Genomic DNA, 21,313 nt, shown 5'->3' with positions numbered 1-21,313 from the left:
ATTATTTATACATCAGAGAAAATATTTTTCATTAATAGTTTTTCTTTGAACTAAAATGGATAATTCTGTGTTAATAAAGTGTTTCTAAAAATGCAAGTCATATAACAAATGTCAAACTCATTGTCGTATCAACTTAACCTAATACAATAATATTGGTATTATTGTATGTGTGATAATGGTTATACAGCATTTTCTTTGTGTTCGTCTGAATTTTCCTTGGTATCGTTGACTCCTACTCTTAACTTGCACGTCGATTGCACAATGCACCGTTGCGTTAGCTATAATGTTGCACATTATGAAGAGAATGCATCGACGGTTTATCCGATAACACGTCTTCGTTTCGTTAAAACGAATTCGCCTTGAAACGAAAAAATACACGAGACATTTTATGTGTCAAATGCAGGAGCGGTCAATTTGCAATAGCCGCGTTACATAACACGAAATATCAAGGACATAACAAAAAATACAGTACTTTTTTTGCCCTGAGATGAACAAGCTCAAATTTTATTTTTAGCATTGGTAATTAATCGAAGTCAACAAAAAAGTTGTTATTATGTATATCTTCATTGCATAATTTAGATAGATAAATTGGGCAAAATTCAACTTCCTCTTTATTTAAACTTCGGTCTATTGCGCAAGTAAATCTCGGGCATAAATTTTTCGATAATTTATCAAGCCATAAATTTATTTTATGTTCGAAAATTTCTATCTGCATCCATCCGATTTTGGTTTATCATCAAATTTACTAATGTTTATATGCATAATATATGTATGTATGTATGTATACATATGTATTGTGTAATACTCTCCAAATTGGTTCGTGTATGAACAAACTAGCATATTCATGAACGAACGAAATGTACAGTTGAACTGTTACATATACAATACATAAAATTAAAGAATAAAGCGTATACAAAGAACAAACCTACATATGTGTGTCATTAATTGATGCTTGTTATTATAATACATATTTTCCGTGATATTATATATGTACATATTATGTAAGAACGCATAATAAAAACACTATATAAAGCAATATATTGATAATTACTTGAAATTGTTAACGTTATATTTGTGTATATGTATGTAATTTCAGTATCGAATAGTAAACAGTAAACAGTATAATGTAGGTATCATTTTATCTGAATCGTGTCAACAGATGCATATATGTATACTTGATTTATAGCTAAAAACATGCAATGATCACGACCAAGAAATCACTAATGGCTGCCATTGGACCATCAATTATGTAATAAATGTTGTCCTTGATAATTGCGTAACAAACGTATTACTCACAATTCAAAAATTTACATGAACAACGTAACAATGACTTAAAATGTGATTTTAATTGTCAAGTTAAAATTTTTAACATACATAATTATACAATACATACATAAATACTTTTGACATTCCTATTGTTAATAAGTTTTTTTCACTCTTAAAATAGTTGACAGATTTTTTGCACGCAAATACCTATACATATAATAAAACGATTGTTTACGTATTGAATACAAATACAATTCTAAAACGTCGATATTATATAGATATGATATATTACGAATTATAATCTAAAAAAAAATACATCGATTCACACACATCCATATTAATAAAAAAAAGTTTGTATGTTGATTTATTAAATCTATTCACTGGATTCGAATCCCATAATGACCGCGTGATATGTTCTTCTCATTGGTCACTCTTTTTATCGCATGTCTTCAACGTGATCATCTCTGAAAATTTAAAAATAATAATCATACTATTATTGTGTGTGACCAAGGCTAAATTTACGAAATGAAATGACCCAATAATCGCGTAAAAGTTGCGAAAACTATTGTGTCTCCGATTCAAATAAATAAAAACAATTTATATGTAATTAATTTCAGCGTGCGATAGTGTGATGGAAATATACAAACGTCTTTGAAAAATCGATAAAAATGCTCAATGGCTCTAACTATCTATAATATCCTTTGATTTCAAATACACACTAGAATCTAAGGACGGTGAGTCTTTAGGAAGGAATCGAAGTAAAATAAGCGAAAAACAGCCTTTCACCTACGGTTTGACCGAAACGTTTTAACAACAAAATAACATGGCATTAAACTTATACATTAATTAAATAAATTGTTGTATATGTATCGACCTCGGACAGAGTCTATTACAGCTGAAGTGTAATCCACGACTCTAAAATCACCGTTAGATTGAACACGATCGAGATTTCGCAACGCATTCCATCATTGTGATATTTATCACATATTATATTGACATTTGTATATTTATTTATTTTTAATTTGTACCAGGAAAGTTAACAGACAAAAACATTGTACATCTCATACAATAATTATTAGTATTATACAAAGTAGATACATATACATATATCAATTAACATCTACAGAGGCGTCTATGGTCAAATTTGTGAATTTGCAGCATTGTATACAATTCATGGAAATTCGAGATTGCTGAAAACTTGAGATTTTTCGGGACCGTTTCAATGAAAATCAGATAAATTGGCAAACTCTGATAGGAAACAATCGATCGACCTGGAGTCACAAATCCAAAGTCTGGTCGGCAGAAACCTGTGGGATTTGAACCCAGGACCTAGTCTATTCTGCTGCTTAACCCTTTGAGTGCTGACGTATTTTCTGTTGAGGCCCGCCACGTTGAAAATTTCACCAACATTTCCAACTAGAATTATTTAGAAATCCAATAGAAAGCAGGTATAAAAATTGTAGCTAATCCAAACAAACCCTAGATCACTACCCTAGATAACTACCGCCGAGGATTTTGAGTTTTGTAAAGGTGTGTTTAGACTCTGTAATATATCTTGCAACAATATAAAATAGATAAAAGAAGTCTATTAATGAATGTATTTTTCCAAAACTAGTATCATCTTCTTCATTGTTATTAAAATGTAATGCTCACAATTTAAATGCCAAACCACAATCTGAAATACTCAGTAGTTAGAGATTTCCATAGGGAAATTATGCTATGGTTATAAAATCATAAATTCCGGTGTAAACTAGTATTTATAAACGTTGACAAATAAATGGAACGGATTACACGACCCGTGTTCAATGCATTTTTTTCAATGCTACCTGAAAAGTCTTAGCGGGTAGTATTCTTGTTCACTTTGTACATGCTCAAAATACAACGCCTATCGGCGTTTTTCATACCCATGGACTTGTTGGCAAAACGCCGATCGGCATTGGTCAGCATTCAAAGGGTTAAATATGTATGTATGTATGTATTTGCATACGGACATGTGTTACAGGAGAGTCGTCATAATTTATAACCTCAGTAATACCTATGCTTAAGTACCTCTTTCTTGGTCTGAATCGGTGACATTTTCCGTGTCGTCCCATGGCATCTTTTTCGCAGATCCAAATATTATGTAGAATAGATTTGACAACAGAGCCATCGCTACCGAAACGTAAAATACTGTCGTCCATTGTGCAGGATCGTACTGAAACATTCATAATACAAAATTGACACTTGCATTTAGCATCATGTCAAGTTTCTCAGTTAAATTTATAATTTACATATATGCATATTAGGCCGCAGTGAAAAACGTGAATTTTGTATTTCATTCAATGGAAACTTGTAGTATAAAACTTGCTTTATATAATGGTAAAAACCAGGGCTGTGGAGTCGTAGTCGAAAAAAATCAACCGACCCCGACTCTTTTTTATTTTATTATTTTCTTTAATTGACCGTATGACGGTATTTTTCAACTAGTCTCCAATTTTAAGTAAATCCACTAATAAATTTAAATAAAATAATTTCTTTATGAATGTACATATATGTATAAAAATGAATGTCTGTCTGTCTGTCTGTGTCAAAACCTAAACCACTAAACTAATTACGATGGAACTTTCAGGATTTGTTGTATGCATGTCCGGGAAGATTGCTGTGAAAAAAAAACGAGAACGAAATCGAAAAAAACGGGAATGAGTGTCATTGCAACGCATTTTTCAAAGGTGTTCGCTGCCTGCGTTTTTCCGACAAATGAGAACGGGAACGGGAACGGGAATTGCATGCCGGGTTCAGCTAGTCATAAGTAAAATTGTTGAATTGCAGATATTTTGATGTTCTGTGGCCCAAACCAATTGTTTCCTCCGTCTCATATTTTTTTTATTCTTATTTTTACTCTCATTTTTCGCATTGATTTATTTGTGTGTGAAATGCATACACATACACTATTAATGTACTTACTTTTTATTTAAGGAGGTATTCTAGTCTAGAAATTTGAAAATATCGATTTTTTTTTTGTTTCATATTACCTTTAAAAATATGTCCTTACCTTTAAAAATATGTCCTTAAGAGGATTTTTCAAAATTCAAATTTTTTTTTTCTCGAAACTATGTACTTTTTCCAACACGTTTGACATGATATCCCAAGTTCTAATGGACCAATTAACTAAAAATTTGGTGTGGGTCTTTTTTATATATCCCTCTATGGTCCGTACCAGAATTATGTAAAAATTTTGTTTTTTAATATTTTAAAAAAAATAAAAACTTTGAAAAATAAGGCCAAAAAATGACTTTTTTTTTCAAACAGTTGTCATTTCGCGAAATTTTTTTTTTATTTTATTCCGTAGTACGGACCATAGCGACACTCTTATTAATTAAGAATCTTTTTTTTTTTTTTTTCGGATGACTAGAAGGGTTGGAGTCGTGTCAAGATGGAGGCATCCTTTTTTTTACCTCCCCCACTTTACCAGCCTGTAATTTTTTCAATTTTTAATGTTTTTTTTTTCATTTTTGTTATGTATTATTGAAATATTAATAAACATATAGTAAAAAAATACATACCAAAAATGTTTTTAGTTTTTGTTTTATTGAATTTTAAAAAACGCCCAAAATTTGTCCCTCTAGACTAGAATACCCCCTTAACCCTTTAATTACCAATAATTCAATAAATTGGATTGCATTTCAATTTTTAATGATTTTTTTAGTTCCTTAAATTTTTTGTATTTTAAATTCGCTATTATTTTTATTATTAACAATTTTATACGTTGGCAAGAAAAAGTTGATCTTACTAAAAAGAGTCAGACTTTGCAGTCTGTAAATTTTGATCCGACCCCACAGCCCTGATGAAAACACTCTGAAAAGTGTTTACGATCGTACGATCTTATTATTTCGACAAGCTTCCGCCTAAATTTCTTCAAATATGAGAATCACCGTTATCGATTACTGTCAAACCTACATGTATGTCAATACAAAGATTAAATATCACCAAAAACACTCAGGGGTTGAGTTTTGCCAAAGATCACGACAGTATAGATGAGGCATGCTAGCGGCTTTTTTTTCGCATGTGCAATCTAAAATACACGTGCCGCATACAAGTCTGTTATTGAGAGTTGGCGCGTTCTCGTACTCACACAGAAGCGCGCGAAAGAGACAGAGCGTCGTTTTATTATTGAATGCAGTGTGACAGCATGCTATACACCAGTTCACTGACACTACACAAGCGTATTTGTTCGCGCCAACTCTCGGTAACAGACCTATGCCAATCTGTGTGTCTATTACACCTTTAAGGGAACATGAAATTAAAAAAAAATCATCGATTTTAAATCAATGTCCTGTCAATCGATTTATGTCAACGAAAAGTTGATTTTTTCAAAAAATTCCCATACAAAGCGTGAAAATCGTCATTTTTTTATGTTCCCATCATTATTTTGAAATAAATAATTATTCATCAAACACACAATTAATTGGCAATGCGATTTTTTGAACATTCACCAAAGTCTTTTGACAAGTGCTAAGGTTTAACAGTATTCTGTGAGTCACAAATTTTTATCTAATAAAAACGTTCCGTTTATAAACTTATTAAATTAGGTTTTTCTTAAGAAAAGATTTGGCAACGCTCTAAATTGAAATGATTGTAATATATAATTCAATACCTGATCTTTTAAAATTAAACCAGCCGTAATGGGTGCAATCACGGCACATGTATTCGACGCAGTATTCGAAAGCGACATCATAGTTCCGGCGAAATTCGGCGATAAATCAATATGATTGACCTAAAATTTTACTGATCATTAGACAATTTTATATTTACAGACTATAATAAAGCATAAATGTTTGTAGAAAACTTACGTGAAATCCAACTAATATAGCCGACTTCAAACTAACTGTCACAATTAACGTGATGACGGCCGAAGTCACCGCCCCGACAGGAATAAACGTCAATATCACAAGACTGAAAGCTGCTCCCCACATAGCTAAAAAAAATATTTTGGTACGATTAGAAAATGATGAAAAAAATATATAAAATGAGTTTCATCATCATCATATTTTACAGCCACCCATCATCTACTGCTGGATGACTGGGTCTCCAACTCGCGTCCATTCGTCTGTTTTGCGCAACTCTCATCCATCGCACATATCTCTAATTTCGTCCACCCGTCATCCTTTCATCCTTATACATTCTCTCAGGTATCATTCCAGTAATCCTTTCGTCCATTCTTCTAGCTACATACATGACCCGCCATTACCACTTCAATCTTTTCACTCTCTCCACTATATCCACCACCTTTGTCATACTTTTCAACCACATATTCTGTTTCCCATCTCTCCTCGTTATGCCGATCATACAGCGTTTCATACTTCTTTGAGTGCATTGGAATTTTTGTAACGTTTCACATTCATACGTAATCAATGGCAAAGATCGTTTTAAGGCATACATAAGTCCACTTTTCTTCATTTCGAGTATAATGTTTTGCGTTTAACAATATTTAAAAATACTGGTGGCCTGCAATACGTTTATTCTGCTTTTCCAAGATTCTGAACATATCGAATTAAAATAAGTGATAACGATTTGTGAATTAAATCAAACAGAAATAGTATTTTGGAACAGAAAATTGGACTTCCGCTCTTTCAAATATAACGGCTCATTAATCGAAGATAATTTTCTTCATTCAAAATGGCATTTATAATTTTAAAACGGCGCTCATTCGCCCAAATGCACTCAATCCTAATTTCATGCGTCTCTTTAATTCCTCTTCTTTGCTACAGAACATGTATATTATTTTCCCTAAACGTAAATAATTTGGGTTTGATTGAATGTTAATATAAAATTCAACTCATCATGTCAATCAATAAAAACAGTCAGCTCGATAAACGACAAGAAGATCACAGGATAATATGGTATATTCCAAGAAGCGAGATAAAATATGATACATTTATATTCTAATAATATAATATAACTTTCAAGTTCAATAATAATTATAATTCTAAAAAAATTGTTTTAAAATGTTTCATGGACCTTCAGCATCAATTCAACGCTTTCGTTGTACATTTTTGTTTATCATTTTTCGAAACATTTTTTAATTCGTGACGTTGTTTTAGTACTCAAAACTCAAAAACTGATAAATTAATTGTATTTATTAAAAAAAAAAATTTTTTTTTTAATAAATAAATTTTGCGCCTTTATTTTGTTAATTCATACAAATACTAAATATACATTTTTTTCTTTTCACAAAACATTTCCAAAAAAATTTTCATTATTGTGAAATTGCTAATATAACAATATTTTTAATATTAAATATTAAATATTATTAAATAAATTTGTTCTCGTAATTCTATTTTTCGCCAAATTCGATATTTGCCATGGGCGCCAAAAACATTGCTACGACTCTGCCTAGCATATATATTATGTCGCTATTACGTCTTTCTGTCTGTCTGTCTGAGATAACGCTCGCCGTACTATAATAGTCGTTTCGATTCAACATACATATGTACGTCACAGCTAAACCACTGCCAAAACGTATATGAATATCATACGAATATAATAACAAAAGAAAAAAAATCTATATATACTATTTGCTACCAATGTTTCCTCTTGGCAAATAGACAGCGCTAAGTCTCGGAGCGTTTAACGCCACCTATTGAAAATTTTATTAATTAATTAATTATTTTTTCTATTGATGTTTTATATTGTTTACATGTAGGTAGGTAGATGGTTTTTACCTTTTTTTTAATTAAATTTAAATATTAAATTAAATATATTTAAAAGGCATTTGATAAAAATTCAACCGAATCTGGATCGAACACAAAACTGACACATTTCTTTTAATATTAATATGCCAACACCCATGCGATAATATTTCATTGGGTACAACAATAGATAATATTATAATTGATTTAAGTTTTATCTTACCTGTAGTGTTTGCGATTTTCCTAGCCGCCGTCAAAGTGAAAACATCCTTATTAATCAAATAATCAGATATGTAACTAAAGACAAAACCAAATATCCAGCATCCGAGAAACGGCAGCGCTGATAGCAATCCATTCTTAAATATAAACAAAAGTGATTTTGTAATGTGATTTACGATTTCAATTTTAATTTGATCTTTGGTGTGAAGCAATTAATTTAATTATAAGTGTACACATGAAGATAGATAACAGGAAAACGGTTCAACGCGGAAATATTCACAAACGACGAGCATGCACTGTATCAATATATAATATGTACATACATACATATGTGAAGATAAGAAAATTTCTGCTAAAATACATTTTGAAAATTATTGCGCTTATTATTTTATCGTTTATGTTTGCTTTGTCCCGTTGCGTGCGCCACTGTGCGCACCTTGAAGTGTTAAAACTTTGATTAACTTTTTTTTTAATTGTGATTATAAATATTACGCAACGATTAAATCTACAATTAAGACGGTATTCCGCGGACTCGACTTTGTCGTCTGAAAATCACAATTAAATTTGACAATAGGATTAATTACACTCGTGCGTATTCAAAATACATTTTTGTCGTGGGCATTCGTATTCAATATCGTGGAAGGGCACAATAGTTCACCGGCTTGACCGTGATATTGTTTTTGTGTATATAAAATAATGATCAAATCAAGGAAATGTGCTGTGATCAAATCAAATAATGGTCACTTCCTTCGATCGATCTAATTGGATGATTTACATGTAGAATCAGAGTTTATATATGCAATGTAATTTTTACCTTATATTTTCCATAAACATACATATGTACGTGCTTAGATATAATATATTGCCAATTGACAACTTGGATATGTTTCTATAACGCGCCAATAAACACAATTTAACTCTGCATAATTGTTTAACGATTCTTAGTGGTTTTTCTCACGTATTCTCCGGTTTTTCGGTTCAAGGATATTAAAATTATGACTATAAATAATTATTGTATATGAAAAGATCCTACTCAAATTAGTGTGATTAATTACGAAAAAAAAACAACAGGTATGTAATTGGTAAAGTCGAGATCTTATAATTACTATTATGACGTCAAAACTCTTCAGTGACGTACATATATTAGAAATGTTCCATACTTTCAATGGTTTTTTTTTCTTAATTCATGGCTTAATATCCCTTCAGTAGATGAAATGTATTATTATCTTTAAATTATTTATCACAGATAGCTCTCACTTGTCGAATAAAAAATAAAAAATTGACTGTTACTATTTTTGAAAAAAAATGAATGATTTTTCAAAACTAAGAAAAAAACAAATTGAAATATCAATTTTAATATTTTTTGTATGAAAAATCTACATTTTCTAAAATCTAGCTATCTGACAAGGGAATGACATCTGTATTTACTAAATTTGATACATCCACTATAATCTTTCCGTTGTCTGAATGTCATTTTTTACCAAATTATTTATTATATTTTAGTATGAATCGACAGTTTGGAACGTTTTCCACAGACCCTCATAAGTAATATATTTATATAAAACGTAAACATACATAAATGTGAAGGAAAACTAAATATTTCACTCGTGGATATATGGTATGTATGTATGTATTACATATATTAAAATTAGTAGAAAATCTAAACCTTTTAAAAGTAACTAATATGTACATGTATATATGTATAACAGTCCAAGTGTTCACTCTGGTTCGTTCATGAACATACTACCTATAGTTAGATCATGCACGAACTATTGGTTTTAGTTTAAGTACTTAACGTCAAAAGCTTTCTTCAAATAGACTCACCAGTTGTCGTGGGAATCTTTTAGGTGTCAAAACCTTTGAGATATCGAAACTCCAGGCATTTAAAAGAAAAAACATGACATAATTATCGTTTCCTCTATTTTTTTTAAATTGCAACCCAGGGTATCCATTCACATTGTACATAGAGGATAGGATAAACGATTGAGAATACTTTAATTTATACCTAATACTAGTTTGTGCATGAACAAACTAGTCAGTTTGTTCTTTTGTATACAATATAACTGGTCAGATTGATTCGTGTATAAACAAACTAGTGTGTTCATGAAAAAATGAAATGTACACTTGGACTGTAACATATATGTACATATGTACATATTCTATAAATAGTAATAACGATTACTGTTTTCACAAGGCTTTTTTATGCTTATCATGCTTAGCTGCATGCTTATGAAAACATAGTTTCAGATTTTTCTGAATCGATCGCACTCATAAATATCATTAAATTTGTCAGCACCTCCACAACCAAGGTCTCAAAGTCAATAATCCAATTTAAACTATCTCAAAATACTGCGGATATTGGGCACGTTTTAGTTCCGGAAAGGGCCAGTTCAAGTTTGACAACACTCACCGACTTCATGTCGATGCCCATGATCTTGTTTAGATACGAAGGGATCTCTGTGAACAGCGTCACGTGTACCCAACTGCTGCCCATGTGAGCCACGGCCATCGCCCACACTGGCACGCAAGTCAAGATACTCGTCCAAGGCACCTTTGAAACCTGAAAACCACAATAGTTCAAAAAGGGCTCTAGACTACAATCAATATACGCAATTTAAACAAGAATTCTACCTTTTTCGCGGAAGTTTGTCCTAGCGACTCCTGGATGTACATCCTCTCCTGAATGGTGATGGTATTGTGGACTGCAGGACTTTCAGCACCCAACCGCCACCAAATTGCTGCACATATAATATTTGCCAAACCCACTGTATAGAATATAGAAGGCCATCCGTAAGAACTTGCTGCCAGCAAGCCTGATAGGGGCATTGTTAGTACGGTCCCGAATTGAGATCCTAAAAAATATATTTGTAAAGATCGACTCGACGATTTTTGGACGAAGAAAACTATTCTTACCGCCGTATACGTATGTACTGATTCGTCCTCTTTCATTGAGAGGTGCCCATTTTCCTTGCAGAGTGTGTAAAGCTGGTAAAAGAGAACCCTGGGCTAAACCTTGTAAAACTCTACAAGCACAAACAGCCTTCCATCCTGCCTGAAAAGTTTGTTAAATTCGTTTGAGTAATTTTAGTCACTTTTTTCCCTACCTTTAAATTGTATTGAATGAATTATATTCAATGTAATTCGTATTGATTGAATCATCATCATCATCTACAGTCATTCACCATCCACTGCTGGATGAAGGCCTCTCCAACAAGCTTTCACTCGTCTCTGTTTAGCGCAAATCTCATCCATCTCACCCCACACATTTTCTTAAATACATGTACCCATCTTCCCTGCAGTCTTCCTTTTACCCTTTTGCTTTCTCTGGGGTACCATTCAAGCACTTCTTTATCTACCTTTCGTCCATTCTTCTAGCCACGTGGCCTGACCAATGCCATTTTAATCTCTTTACTCTACCCTTGTCATACTTCTTACCTACGTGTTCCATTTCCTGTCTTTCCTCGTTATGCGTTCCATACTTCTTTGAATGCATTGGATATTGTTTAACATATTGGCGTTCAGTGTCCATATTTCACATCCATACGTCATCACTGGCAAAACGCATTGACCGAAGATCTTTTTATTCAGGTTGAGTGGCATTTTTTATTTAAAAACGACATTCATTCGTCCAAATGCATACGTCTCTTTATTTCTTCATTTTTACTACCGGACATGTCAATTATTTGACCTAAATACAAATAATTATTTACTACTTCTACTGATTTATCATATAATGCGATGCTATCAGGCATGCAATAACTATTAAACATTAGTTTGGTCATATTTGTATCAAATAGTAACAAAATCGATTCCAAACTAAGAAGAGGTTAGTAAAAATGCAACAATAAATTAAATATAACGGAAAAATAAATATTCCAATATGCTTTCTAAGTTAAAACTGCACTAAATTGATGAAATATACACACTTATTATACAATTAGTGTATTAAACAAATAATTATAAATGAATCCAGAGACCAGGACTTTTTTAAGACATCTATTGATAGTAGTATTTATGAAAATCTATTGATAGTAATATTTATGAAATCTATTGATAGTAATTTAAACTTTTAAATGTAATAAATAATTTTATTTATATATTAAGGATAATCATTATACTTGTATGTAGCTTTCGTAATTTATAGTATACACGTTAATCTAATGATATGTAATTTCGAAAGAGACTTTGTATGTAAGTATTGTTGGTTGTGAATTTCATGAACAAGACAAAATTTCTATGACGACGAGTCGATTTTTTTTTCGATTCAAATAAATTAACAAAAAACGAATGAATATTTACTATAAGATTCGCGATGTTTACGCTGTTTATATTACAAATACTGAGCGAAGCCGGGTAAAACAACTAGTATGGAATAATTGTATGAATAAGATAATGTTGTCAGTTAGATTAGGTGGCATGACAAATCAGCGCAAACCAACTTAGCGCCGACCTTTCGGCGCAGACAACTCAGCGCAACGACAACGTGGCGGATGACAATTCAGCGCATGGACTATTCAGCGCAAAATCAATTTTTTCAATAAGTTTCAAATGTGTTTTCAAAAATAATTACTGCATTGAAATTGTCGGTCATATCTACATGATAATAAGAGTATCAAATAAATTTATTCGCATTTATGAAATTATCATGTAGATATGACCGACAATTTCAATACAGTAATTATTTTGTAAAACGCATTTAAAAATTATTAAAAAATTGTTTTGCGCTGAATAGTCCATGCGCTGAATTGTCGTCCGCTGAGTTGTTGCGCTGAGTTGTCTGCGCTGAAAGGTCGGCGCTAAGTTGATTTGCGCTGAGATGTCGGTGCGCCGTTAGATTAAGTTAAAAATGCTTTTAAATATATGTATATAAAATATAGTTTAATATGATTGAACCAATTTTTTTATATTTAAATTTTAAATGGGCTTTTCCCCATTTTCCATAAGGTGACATCTATTGGTGGAAATTCTGAACATTCATTTTTATATTTAAATTATTAAAAAAAATTCTTAGGTTTATTTTACTTCACAATCTGATCACACTTATTAAATATGCATGTATATAAAATAAATTTAATCTCACAATTTTAGCAGACCATGGTATTGCAATAGCCACAGCGCCATTGATGGCCAAAGCAATCACTAAAAGATACTTGGCACCATATCTATGAGCTATCTGTCCTCCAGGCAATTGCATGCAAACATACCCCCAAAAGAATGAACTCAAAATTAGATCTTGCACTTGCTTAGTCCAATCAAATACCTGAAATATGTATATAAGTGTTTTCAATTTGTAGGATGTGTTATTATTTATTCGATTTTCATTTTTATTTCAGCAAATTAAACCCAACGAACCATAACTTTATCTGGTGGACCATTCTTGTCTGTCATGGCTACAATGGCCATACTCATGGTAACTCGCATGCTATATGCAACCGTTAAACAAAAGAACATCAAGAGCGCTTGCACGTGTCTTACTCCAAACCCTAATTCTAATATCATACATAATTTCAAAAATAAAATATTGCTGATTAATCTTTATATTTTCATTTTAGGTTACCTTTGGTTTCTTCTTTTTTGATTTTATTGTCATTTTCCAGATTTTTAACGTCAATTGACATTGTTAATGAATTAAATGGATTCTACACACTTTGCAAAACCTACGTACGAGCAATGTCAAGTACTGAATCACTATGATTTTAGTTATCAGCATATAATAGCCTCCTATGTATGTCCTAATGAAAGCTTATTATACACAGTTTTTGAGCTCGAAATTGTCACCATAAATTAATCATGTTGTTTGAGTTTACTATAATATTCTATGGTGCAATTATTTATTTTATTTTTTTTGTATAATAAGATAATAACTTATCTATTATATTTATGTATGGGTACTTATTTATTCAATTAAACTGGACGATACTGGAATTCTGGCTAATTCTTAAATATACACTTTTATTATAGATATATAAGTAAATTTATATGTACATTTTTATTTTAAAGATAATAGATAATTCTTAGTAATTAATAAACACAAAAATTCACACTAAATGAAAACAGTCTTAAGTATGCTTTCAAAAAATAATTGTATTAATATGAACATATATATGTATGTATGTACATATGTATGTATATATTCCTTTTTTTTGCAATTTTCCACTTTGCCAGTTACTGTCGCTAATTATAATTAATAAAAGACTAGAAGAAATTCAATCGGTCAATCCAGACTGAGTGAACTTGCTATATTAATTAATGAACATGAAGAAGCTCAGATAATATCTTTTAGAATATTTAATTTCGGATTTGCAAATTTAGAGGTGAAAATGACATTTAAAAATTATAAATTAATTTTTATTTTTTTTACATATATGTATACTAGGAAGGCCTTACAGGTAATCCCTAGTGCGCCTTCCTGGCCAATTACAAACAATGCAGCATTTTTATTACACAAGTCAATGAATTGCGAGACACTGAAAACTGGTAATTAAGGAGACATCTATAAATTTTATTGTACATTTATCATACTCAAATAGTGGTGACATAGTAGGTAGTAAGATTTTTAGCCAATTTAATCGGGAACCGTTTCAACAATGAAATCAGAAAAATTTGCAAACTCTGATAGGAAACGATTGACCTGGAGTCACAAATATCCAAGTCTGACCAGCAGCACTACAGATATACTCGGAAAAATTCTTTTCAATCGAGGTCAGCTCATGGGATCGAACCCGAAGCCTCTCGGTGCTAGGCAAAAGCTTAACGACCGAGCTATGCTGCTGGCTAATTTTGCTGGCTTTATTAAAAAAAATGGGGGCACTTTAATTACTTTTGCATGCGGGACAAATTTTCTAGTTATGCCACTGATTATATGATAGTCTTTTTCATGTAATTCGAGAAACTAAATTTCAGTTTTATTATATTTATAAAACTCAATTTAACTATATGAAGGGAACGAACACTTCATGTACGAATATGAAGGTACTCGTCTTTTTCGCCAGCATTTAGTGGCTGGATCGAGCTTTCGGGAATTTATCCAAAATATTGTCATTAAAAAAAGTGCATATAACGGATTGATTTTTAATCAGATTATTTTGGTATTTGATATTTTGAAAGCCACTGGATTGACAGTGGCAATAAATGTTTATAATTTTTCTATTTCATTGTAATTGCACATAATTCACTAATAAAATATGTGAAAACTAGCAAATTTAAGACCTTAAAAAAATAAAAAGACTCCATCTTATGTACATGTGTAAATAAATTAAGCAAAAATATGAATATGTTAGCTATGTTAAATATGTTAGGTAATAAATAATTTAATTTAAATTAAGCATAATTATTATTAAGTCAATCTCCAATATTTTATATAGACATTATTCATACTATTTTCTTAAAGATATAACTATGAATGTGTGTCAATTTTTGATTCCATATGCGTCAGTTCTTTAGATAGTTCCAGCTCATCTATAATAATATGAATATTGAGAATTTTGAAAAATATTTGTACATTATTTTAAGTATGTATCTATGTATTTATGTAAACATACCATCAAGCTTTTCTTCCTTTGGTTTATTCCAAGGTTGTGTTTCGCCAGATCCAAATATTATATAAATGAGATTTCCAAAAAAGTACATTCCAGCTGAGAGCACATACACGTACCTCCACTGTGACTTATCATGCTAAAATTATCAAAAGTAATATATACTTATTGTATATATAATATATAGTTTATATTTCAATCACAAGAGAATATTAAAAATAATAATACCGGGTCTTTCACAAGAAGTCCGGTGGCAATCGGTGCTAGTAGACTAACTAAACCCGAGAAAATACTTGAAACTCCCACTAACACGCCTGCAAAATTGGGTGCCAAATCTACAGAATTTATCTGAAAAAATTTGATTTATATTTCAAACTCATATCAAACATTCACAGTATTATCAGTGTATCTAATTTTAAATTCATAATTACCAAATATCCGCATGAATTGACAGCATCCAAGCCAACCATTATTATCAATATTCCTACTGATAATGTTGTATATTCGATGGGAACATATGTGACTAATAGCATACATACTGCTGGACACCAAGTTCCTACAGATTTTGCATTATTATTATCAGATACACACATTAAATACATATTAAAAATACGTTATATAAAATAAAAATGTACCTATTGTATTACATAGTTTCCTAACTGATGTCAAAGATAAATATTTATGACTCAAAAGATAGTCAGTAATAAAACTAGTGGCATATGACAAAAACAATGCCATCAAATATCCCAGTGATGTCATAAGACCACTCTGAAAATAATGTTTTAATTATTCACATTTTATACTGTATGTATTATAATATATTTCTTTTATGTATTATATTATTTTTATGTATTATAATATATTTCTTTTATGTATTATAATAAATAAGATTTGGCTATATTATATTATATTTTTTAATAAAAAAAAAACGGAAACAAACCTTTTCCAAATCCATACCTAGAGCTAATTTAAAATATGTTGGTGTTTCGATAAAAATCACAGTAAATCCCCAAATACAACCACATTGGGTTACGACCAAGGCGAAAAATGGTATTGATTTAAAAATTGACTTCCACGGAGTCTTCAATATCTATAATTATGGTATAATACATATATACATAAATAAGTATAATTTGTTTTTTTTTTTTTTTATTTCAATATATATCATATTATATTTATGTGCATTTTAGAAATCACCAATTAAATATAATAATGTAATATAAATAATGATCCAAGTAATACAATGACACTCATTAAAATACTTTTTTTTACCAGTTTCCACACTCCTTATCTTGTGAAAAATAAACGAGAACATCAAATACTTCCTGTGTTGTACTTTCAAAAGCTCCAGTGCGTTGGAACAGTTAATTCATAATATCAAACATAACACGTATGTATACTAAGGTGAATATTTTTTTTCCAAATTCAAAACCAATAAATTTTTTCCCAAAATTTTCAGGCCTTTTCTAGCAAAATTTTCAAATTACAAATTATTATCCAAGAATAAATAAAATTAATATCTATTTCACATTTTATTTTAAAATAGTACCTATTTTATTCCAAAAACTGTTAGTGTTTCAAGTACATATGAGGGCGCCAAATAAGTTAGGGCGCCGCTCGATGCGCCAAAAGCGCTTTAAAATTAAAATTAGAGCGCCAAAGGTCCTACATTTGTACTCAGCAAATTCTAGTCAAACAATCTACTGGAAAAAGCCGAATTCAAAATCTGATATTATTAGTAATCAACTTATCAATTTCTTCCTTTCTTTCAAATAAAATTCAAGGTAAAATTAATCCACTCATTGTATTAAATTTTATAAGACGGCACAATTTACAAGAATTATATCCAAATATTTGAGTTTCTATGCTTTTTCTGACGCTGCCTGAAACTGTAGAAAGGTCCCAAGGCTAGGAAAAAGGAGGATGGTAATCTAGTTTTTTTATTTTTTTTTCCTAAGGATGTTTAGAAAAAATTGCCCGAGGACGCTATTGGGTGTAAGGCCGGCACTATTTGGGGCCCCCCATTTACTTGATCCGCCACTGTATTTACTCAATTTGATCGATAGCTTATTTTGAAAACGCTAGCATACGATACGATGTGTAAGATTTAGTTATTTAATAATATGCTTCAAAATCTATTGAATTCTGAGTAGCTCATATTGATAATTATAACACTTACGACTTCATTAGTTTGATCCAGATCTTTTTCAATAAATGTCCTCTCTTTTATCGATATCGTCTTATGGTGACTGGGGGAAGACACTCCAAAATATATCCACAGCAATCCACCAACAAATGACTGAGATCCAAATATATAGTAAGACCACGGCCATCCCAAGAAACTATTGCAAATATAAGCTGCTATTGGCGGTGTTATGATTAACGCACCGTACATGCCTTGTCGAATATCACCATTAGTAAATTGCATATGTATATTTAAAACAATACAATAAACGAAGAATTACCAGAGTAGATGAACATGGCAAATCTGGTACGTTCGTTAACTGGAGCCCATCTTCCTATCAACATGTGAAGACACGGGGTTATAAATCCCTGACAAGATCCTTGTAGGCTCATACATAGACAAACTCCTTTCCACCCTGCCTGTTAATTGAGAATTCATTTATATTATACATTCAATAGTGTTTACGGACCGAAATGAATATAATGATTCATATTTAGTGTAACGTCTTTCGTTTGTTTAATTTATTATACTCGCTAAATATATGTATGTATGTCAAGACTATATTTTTCCTTTTTTTTACTAAACACATTCTGATTATATATGTATGTATGTTGAATAACTGTCATATATATCTTTCACTCAAATCAATTTTATATAAACTTTCATCATGTCAGAATCTCCGAGATGGCAAATTTGAATATCATTGAATATATGTACATATGTGGATAAAATAATAACTGATGAGTAACATTTTTAAGAGCTATGATAACGTTTTCAATGACATTTAACTATTTGTGACAATTTTGAGTAGAAGCTTTTTTCAGTAAGGATGGATATATTTTCCACATGCTATGAAAATTCTTCTTAATGATAATATGTCCAAATATTTATAGACAATATAATTCATACAGAGTATATCTATGCATGTACATGAGGATATTTTTATTTGTATAATTAGCTACTAAGCTATATCTAACATAAATAAATAACATTACAAAATTACCAATTCTGCAAACCAAGGTGTTGACATCATCAAAAGTCCAGTGATAAAAATACACACTGTCAAAACATTTTTACTACCGTATTTATTTGCTATATGTCCAGCTATCCCTTGAACAATGACATCTCCCCAAAATGACGAACTCATAATAAAACCGTGAATTTGTTTGTCCCAATTGTATATCTAAAATGTTTCAATTTAGTTTTTATATTCAGAAAATCAAAAAGTATTTTAATATGAACGAACATATATTGTTAAATATTTTAATTTATTTTATACTGTGTGATCATATGGACTTGTCGCTTCCGTCATAGCTAATATGGTTATTGTCATACTGGAGCCAATAGCCGTGGATACTGCAATTAGGATAAAAAGTAGTACTGCTTGTATGTGCCTTTTTCCATAACCGGGCACTAGAATATACATTAATTATTTTATAGTCAAATATTTCAATTAATCTTGGATCATCTTTTCAACTGTTATTATTTAAACGGCGTCAGCATTCATGGATGTGGCTCAAAATATTGGGTTTTTTTCATTTATTTATTAAATTTTGATGTGTTTTTGGAAAGTTTTCATAATTTTGTTCATTATTCCCCAATAAAATAAAAACAATTTGTATATAAATTTTGAAAATTATTTTTTCTTCATCTTGAAACTTAAATTAACTTGATCTATTCCATTTGGTTCTTACCTTCAATTTGTTCATCACCTATATTATCATTTGATCCTTCTCTATCACTGACTTTCTCTGTCATCTTGTTTTGAATAAACGATCTTTTCGCAGCGCCGAACTTGTCGTTACTAAGCTTGAAGTGTTTCTTGATTTGTATTGACTTCTTATGATTTATATTTGCATGTACAACAATATTTACATATTGTTATCATTACGTTACATTTTTTAGTACAATACGATAAATTACCATGATTATATATAGCAGCGGCTCCCAACCTTTTTTGACTCACGTACCACTTGGTAGTACATAGCTCTAAATTGTACCACCATATAAAAATGATTGTATTTCATGAAATTAGTTTTATTAAGTGTTATTATTATATATAGTATTTGCATGGTAAGGCATGTGTAGACTGGATACACCCAATATGTAGATCTGTTTAAGTAAGAAATTTTGTGGAAGAAAAGTTATTTGCGGAGTCACAATTATAATATGCTCAAAGTTTAATATATTTATCCACTATTTTGTCATACTTCTATTATTGATAAATGGTTCTAATAAAAGCCATTTATCCCTAATAAGCTGTATGTCAGAAAGCTGTTCATATTCTTCACTAAAACCTTGCCAAAAATTAATTACCTTATTTATTTCGAATTCAGTTTTTAAATGACCAATTAAGATAATGTTTATTAATTATATAATATAATAAATATTTCTATTTTTATGATTGTAAATCATTTATTCCTGCATGACCGCCATTACTGATTTTCTTTCGCGTACCACAGGTTGGGAACCGCTGATATATAGGAATATTTATTTTATTTTAATTTTTATTTTATTTTATTATACATCAAATTAATCAAGCACACTCGTCTAACAGATTGCTCCAAAGCGACGAGTGTGCTATAAAAATTAAGAAAGGAAAAAAGTACATGAAATACAAGTAAAAATACATAAATAGAAGAAAAGAAAAAAAAATAAACATGACCTAAAAATCCTTAAAAATTCTTAACTGATCAAACTAACTCAACAGTTCTAATTGGTCGCGACCTCCGTAACCTAGGAAGTGGTGCAGAAAATGACGAGAGATGTGACAAATGTCAATGGCACCATCTAGTGAATTTAAGAAACGGCGGCCACGAGGAATGGGAGAATTGCTATAAGCCACAGTTCTAGCCAGAGGGGTGTGAAAAAGGGAACGATGGGGGGTCCATATCAAACTCTTTGGAGCTTGAAGGCCCAACTCAGCCAGGATAGACGGACAGGAGATAAAACCTCCAAGTATGGAAAACAAGAACTTGATGAGGGCAACACTCCTCCTGTGTTTAAGAGAAGTGTAGCCGACCATACCCATTAAGATTTGTGAAGGAAATAAATATGGGTAAATCCTATATTGCTCCTTATAAAGCAGCCGAAGAAAGCGTCTTTGATAAGTTCGAGTTTGATAGATAGATATTTGGTTGAAGGATTCCAGATCATAGAGGTGTATTCCAAGATACTCCTAACTAGAGCATTGTACAGCAGCCTCAGAATAGTGGGATTATGGAATTGTCGAGAATTACGAAAAACAAACCCAAGCATTCTTGAGGCAGAGCAACACACAGAGTCAATATGATCAGAGAACTTAAGGTCACTCTGAAATGCAACCCAAAGATCAAGAGTAGAATCGATCCAGTTCAGTAGAGTTACCAGCAAGACAAGGAAAGGTACGATCGGGGATAGATCTAGATCTGGAGTAACACATTACATTACACTTGGAGACA

The 21,313-nt window shown here is 31.1% G+C and overlaps 3 protein-coding genes across 4 annotated transcripts; all 3 read right to left on the bottom strand.

Moving 5' to 3' along the window:
- Nucleotides 1-662: 662 nt before the first annotated feature.
- Nucleotides 663-13,929, bottom strand: LOC143913334 (putative inorganic phosphate cotransporter). Of its 2 annotated transcripts, none has more exons than XM_077433051.1 (11): nucleotides 13,711-13,890; nucleotides 13,506-13,642; nucleotides 13,234-13,413; nucleotides 11,067-11,205; nucleotides 10,785-11,005; nucleotides 10,564-10,713; nucleotides 8,158-8,290; nucleotides 6,096-6,220; nucleotides 5,900-6,019; nucleotides 3,316-3,460; nucleotides 663-1,730 (listed from the first exon to the last, which is right to left on the bottom strand). In XM_077433051.1, the coding sequence occupies exons 1-11, from the start codon at nucleotides 13,769-13,771 to the stop codon at nucleotides 1,687-1,689; spliced, it is 1,455 nt and encodes a 484-aa protein (XP_077289177.1). In that variant the 5' UTR covers nucleotides 13,772-13,890; the 3' UTR covers nucleotides 663-1,686. The 2 variants fall into 2 exon arrangements, with proteins under 2 accessions (XP_077289177.1, XP_077289178.1); XM_077433052.1 differs by having other exon boundaries at nucleotides 1,029-1,730; nucleotides 3,302-3,460; nucleotides 13,711-13,929.
- Nucleotides 13,930-15,471: 1,542 nt separating this feature from the next.
- LOC143913338 (putative inorganic phosphate cotransporter) lies at nucleotides 15,472-16,450 on the bottom strand. The gene is made up of 5 exons (XM_077433057.1): nucleotides 16,324-16,450; nucleotides 16,120-16,244; nucleotides 15,917-16,036; nucleotides 15,695-15,827; nucleotides 15,472-15,611 (listed from the first exon to the last, which is right to left on the bottom strand). Exons 1-5 carry the CDS (start codon nucleotides 16,445-16,447, stop codon nucleotides 15,550-15,552), a joined length of 564 nt encoding a protein of 187 aa, XP_077289183.1. The 5' UTR covers nucleotides 16,448-16,450; the 3' UTR covers nucleotides 15,472-15,549.
- A 1,263-nt stretch (nucleotides 16,451-17,713) lies between these two features.
- Nucleotides 17,714-19,678, bottom strand: LOC143912647 (vesicular glutamate transporter 3-like). The gene is made up of 6 exons (XM_077431942.1): nucleotides 19,568-19,678; nucleotides 19,153-19,286; nucleotides 18,877-19,056; nucleotides 18,154-18,292; nucleotides 17,868-18,085; nucleotides 17,714-17,728 (listed from the first exon to the last, which is right to left on the bottom strand). Exons 1-6 carry the CDS (start codon nucleotides 19,629-19,631, stop codon nucleotides 17,714-17,716), a joined length of 750 nt encoding a protein of 249 aa, XP_077288068.1. The 5' UTR covers nucleotides 19,632-19,678.
- Nucleotides 19,679-21,313: the final 1,635 nt, after the last annotated feature.

The sequence above is a fragment of the Arctopsyche grandis genome, chromosome 6 (genome assembly GCF_051622035.1).
Source record: "Arctopsyche grandis isolate Sample6627 chromosome 6, ASM5162203v2, whole genome shotgun sequence".
In the NCBI taxonomy this organism is placed as follows: domain Eukaryota; kingdom Metazoa; phylum Arthropoda; class Insecta; order Trichoptera; family Hydropsychidae; genus Arctopsyche; species Arctopsyche grandis.
The sequence above is the reverse complement of the archived record's forward strand: the minus strand, read 5'-3'. Positions and strand labels throughout refer to the sequence as shown.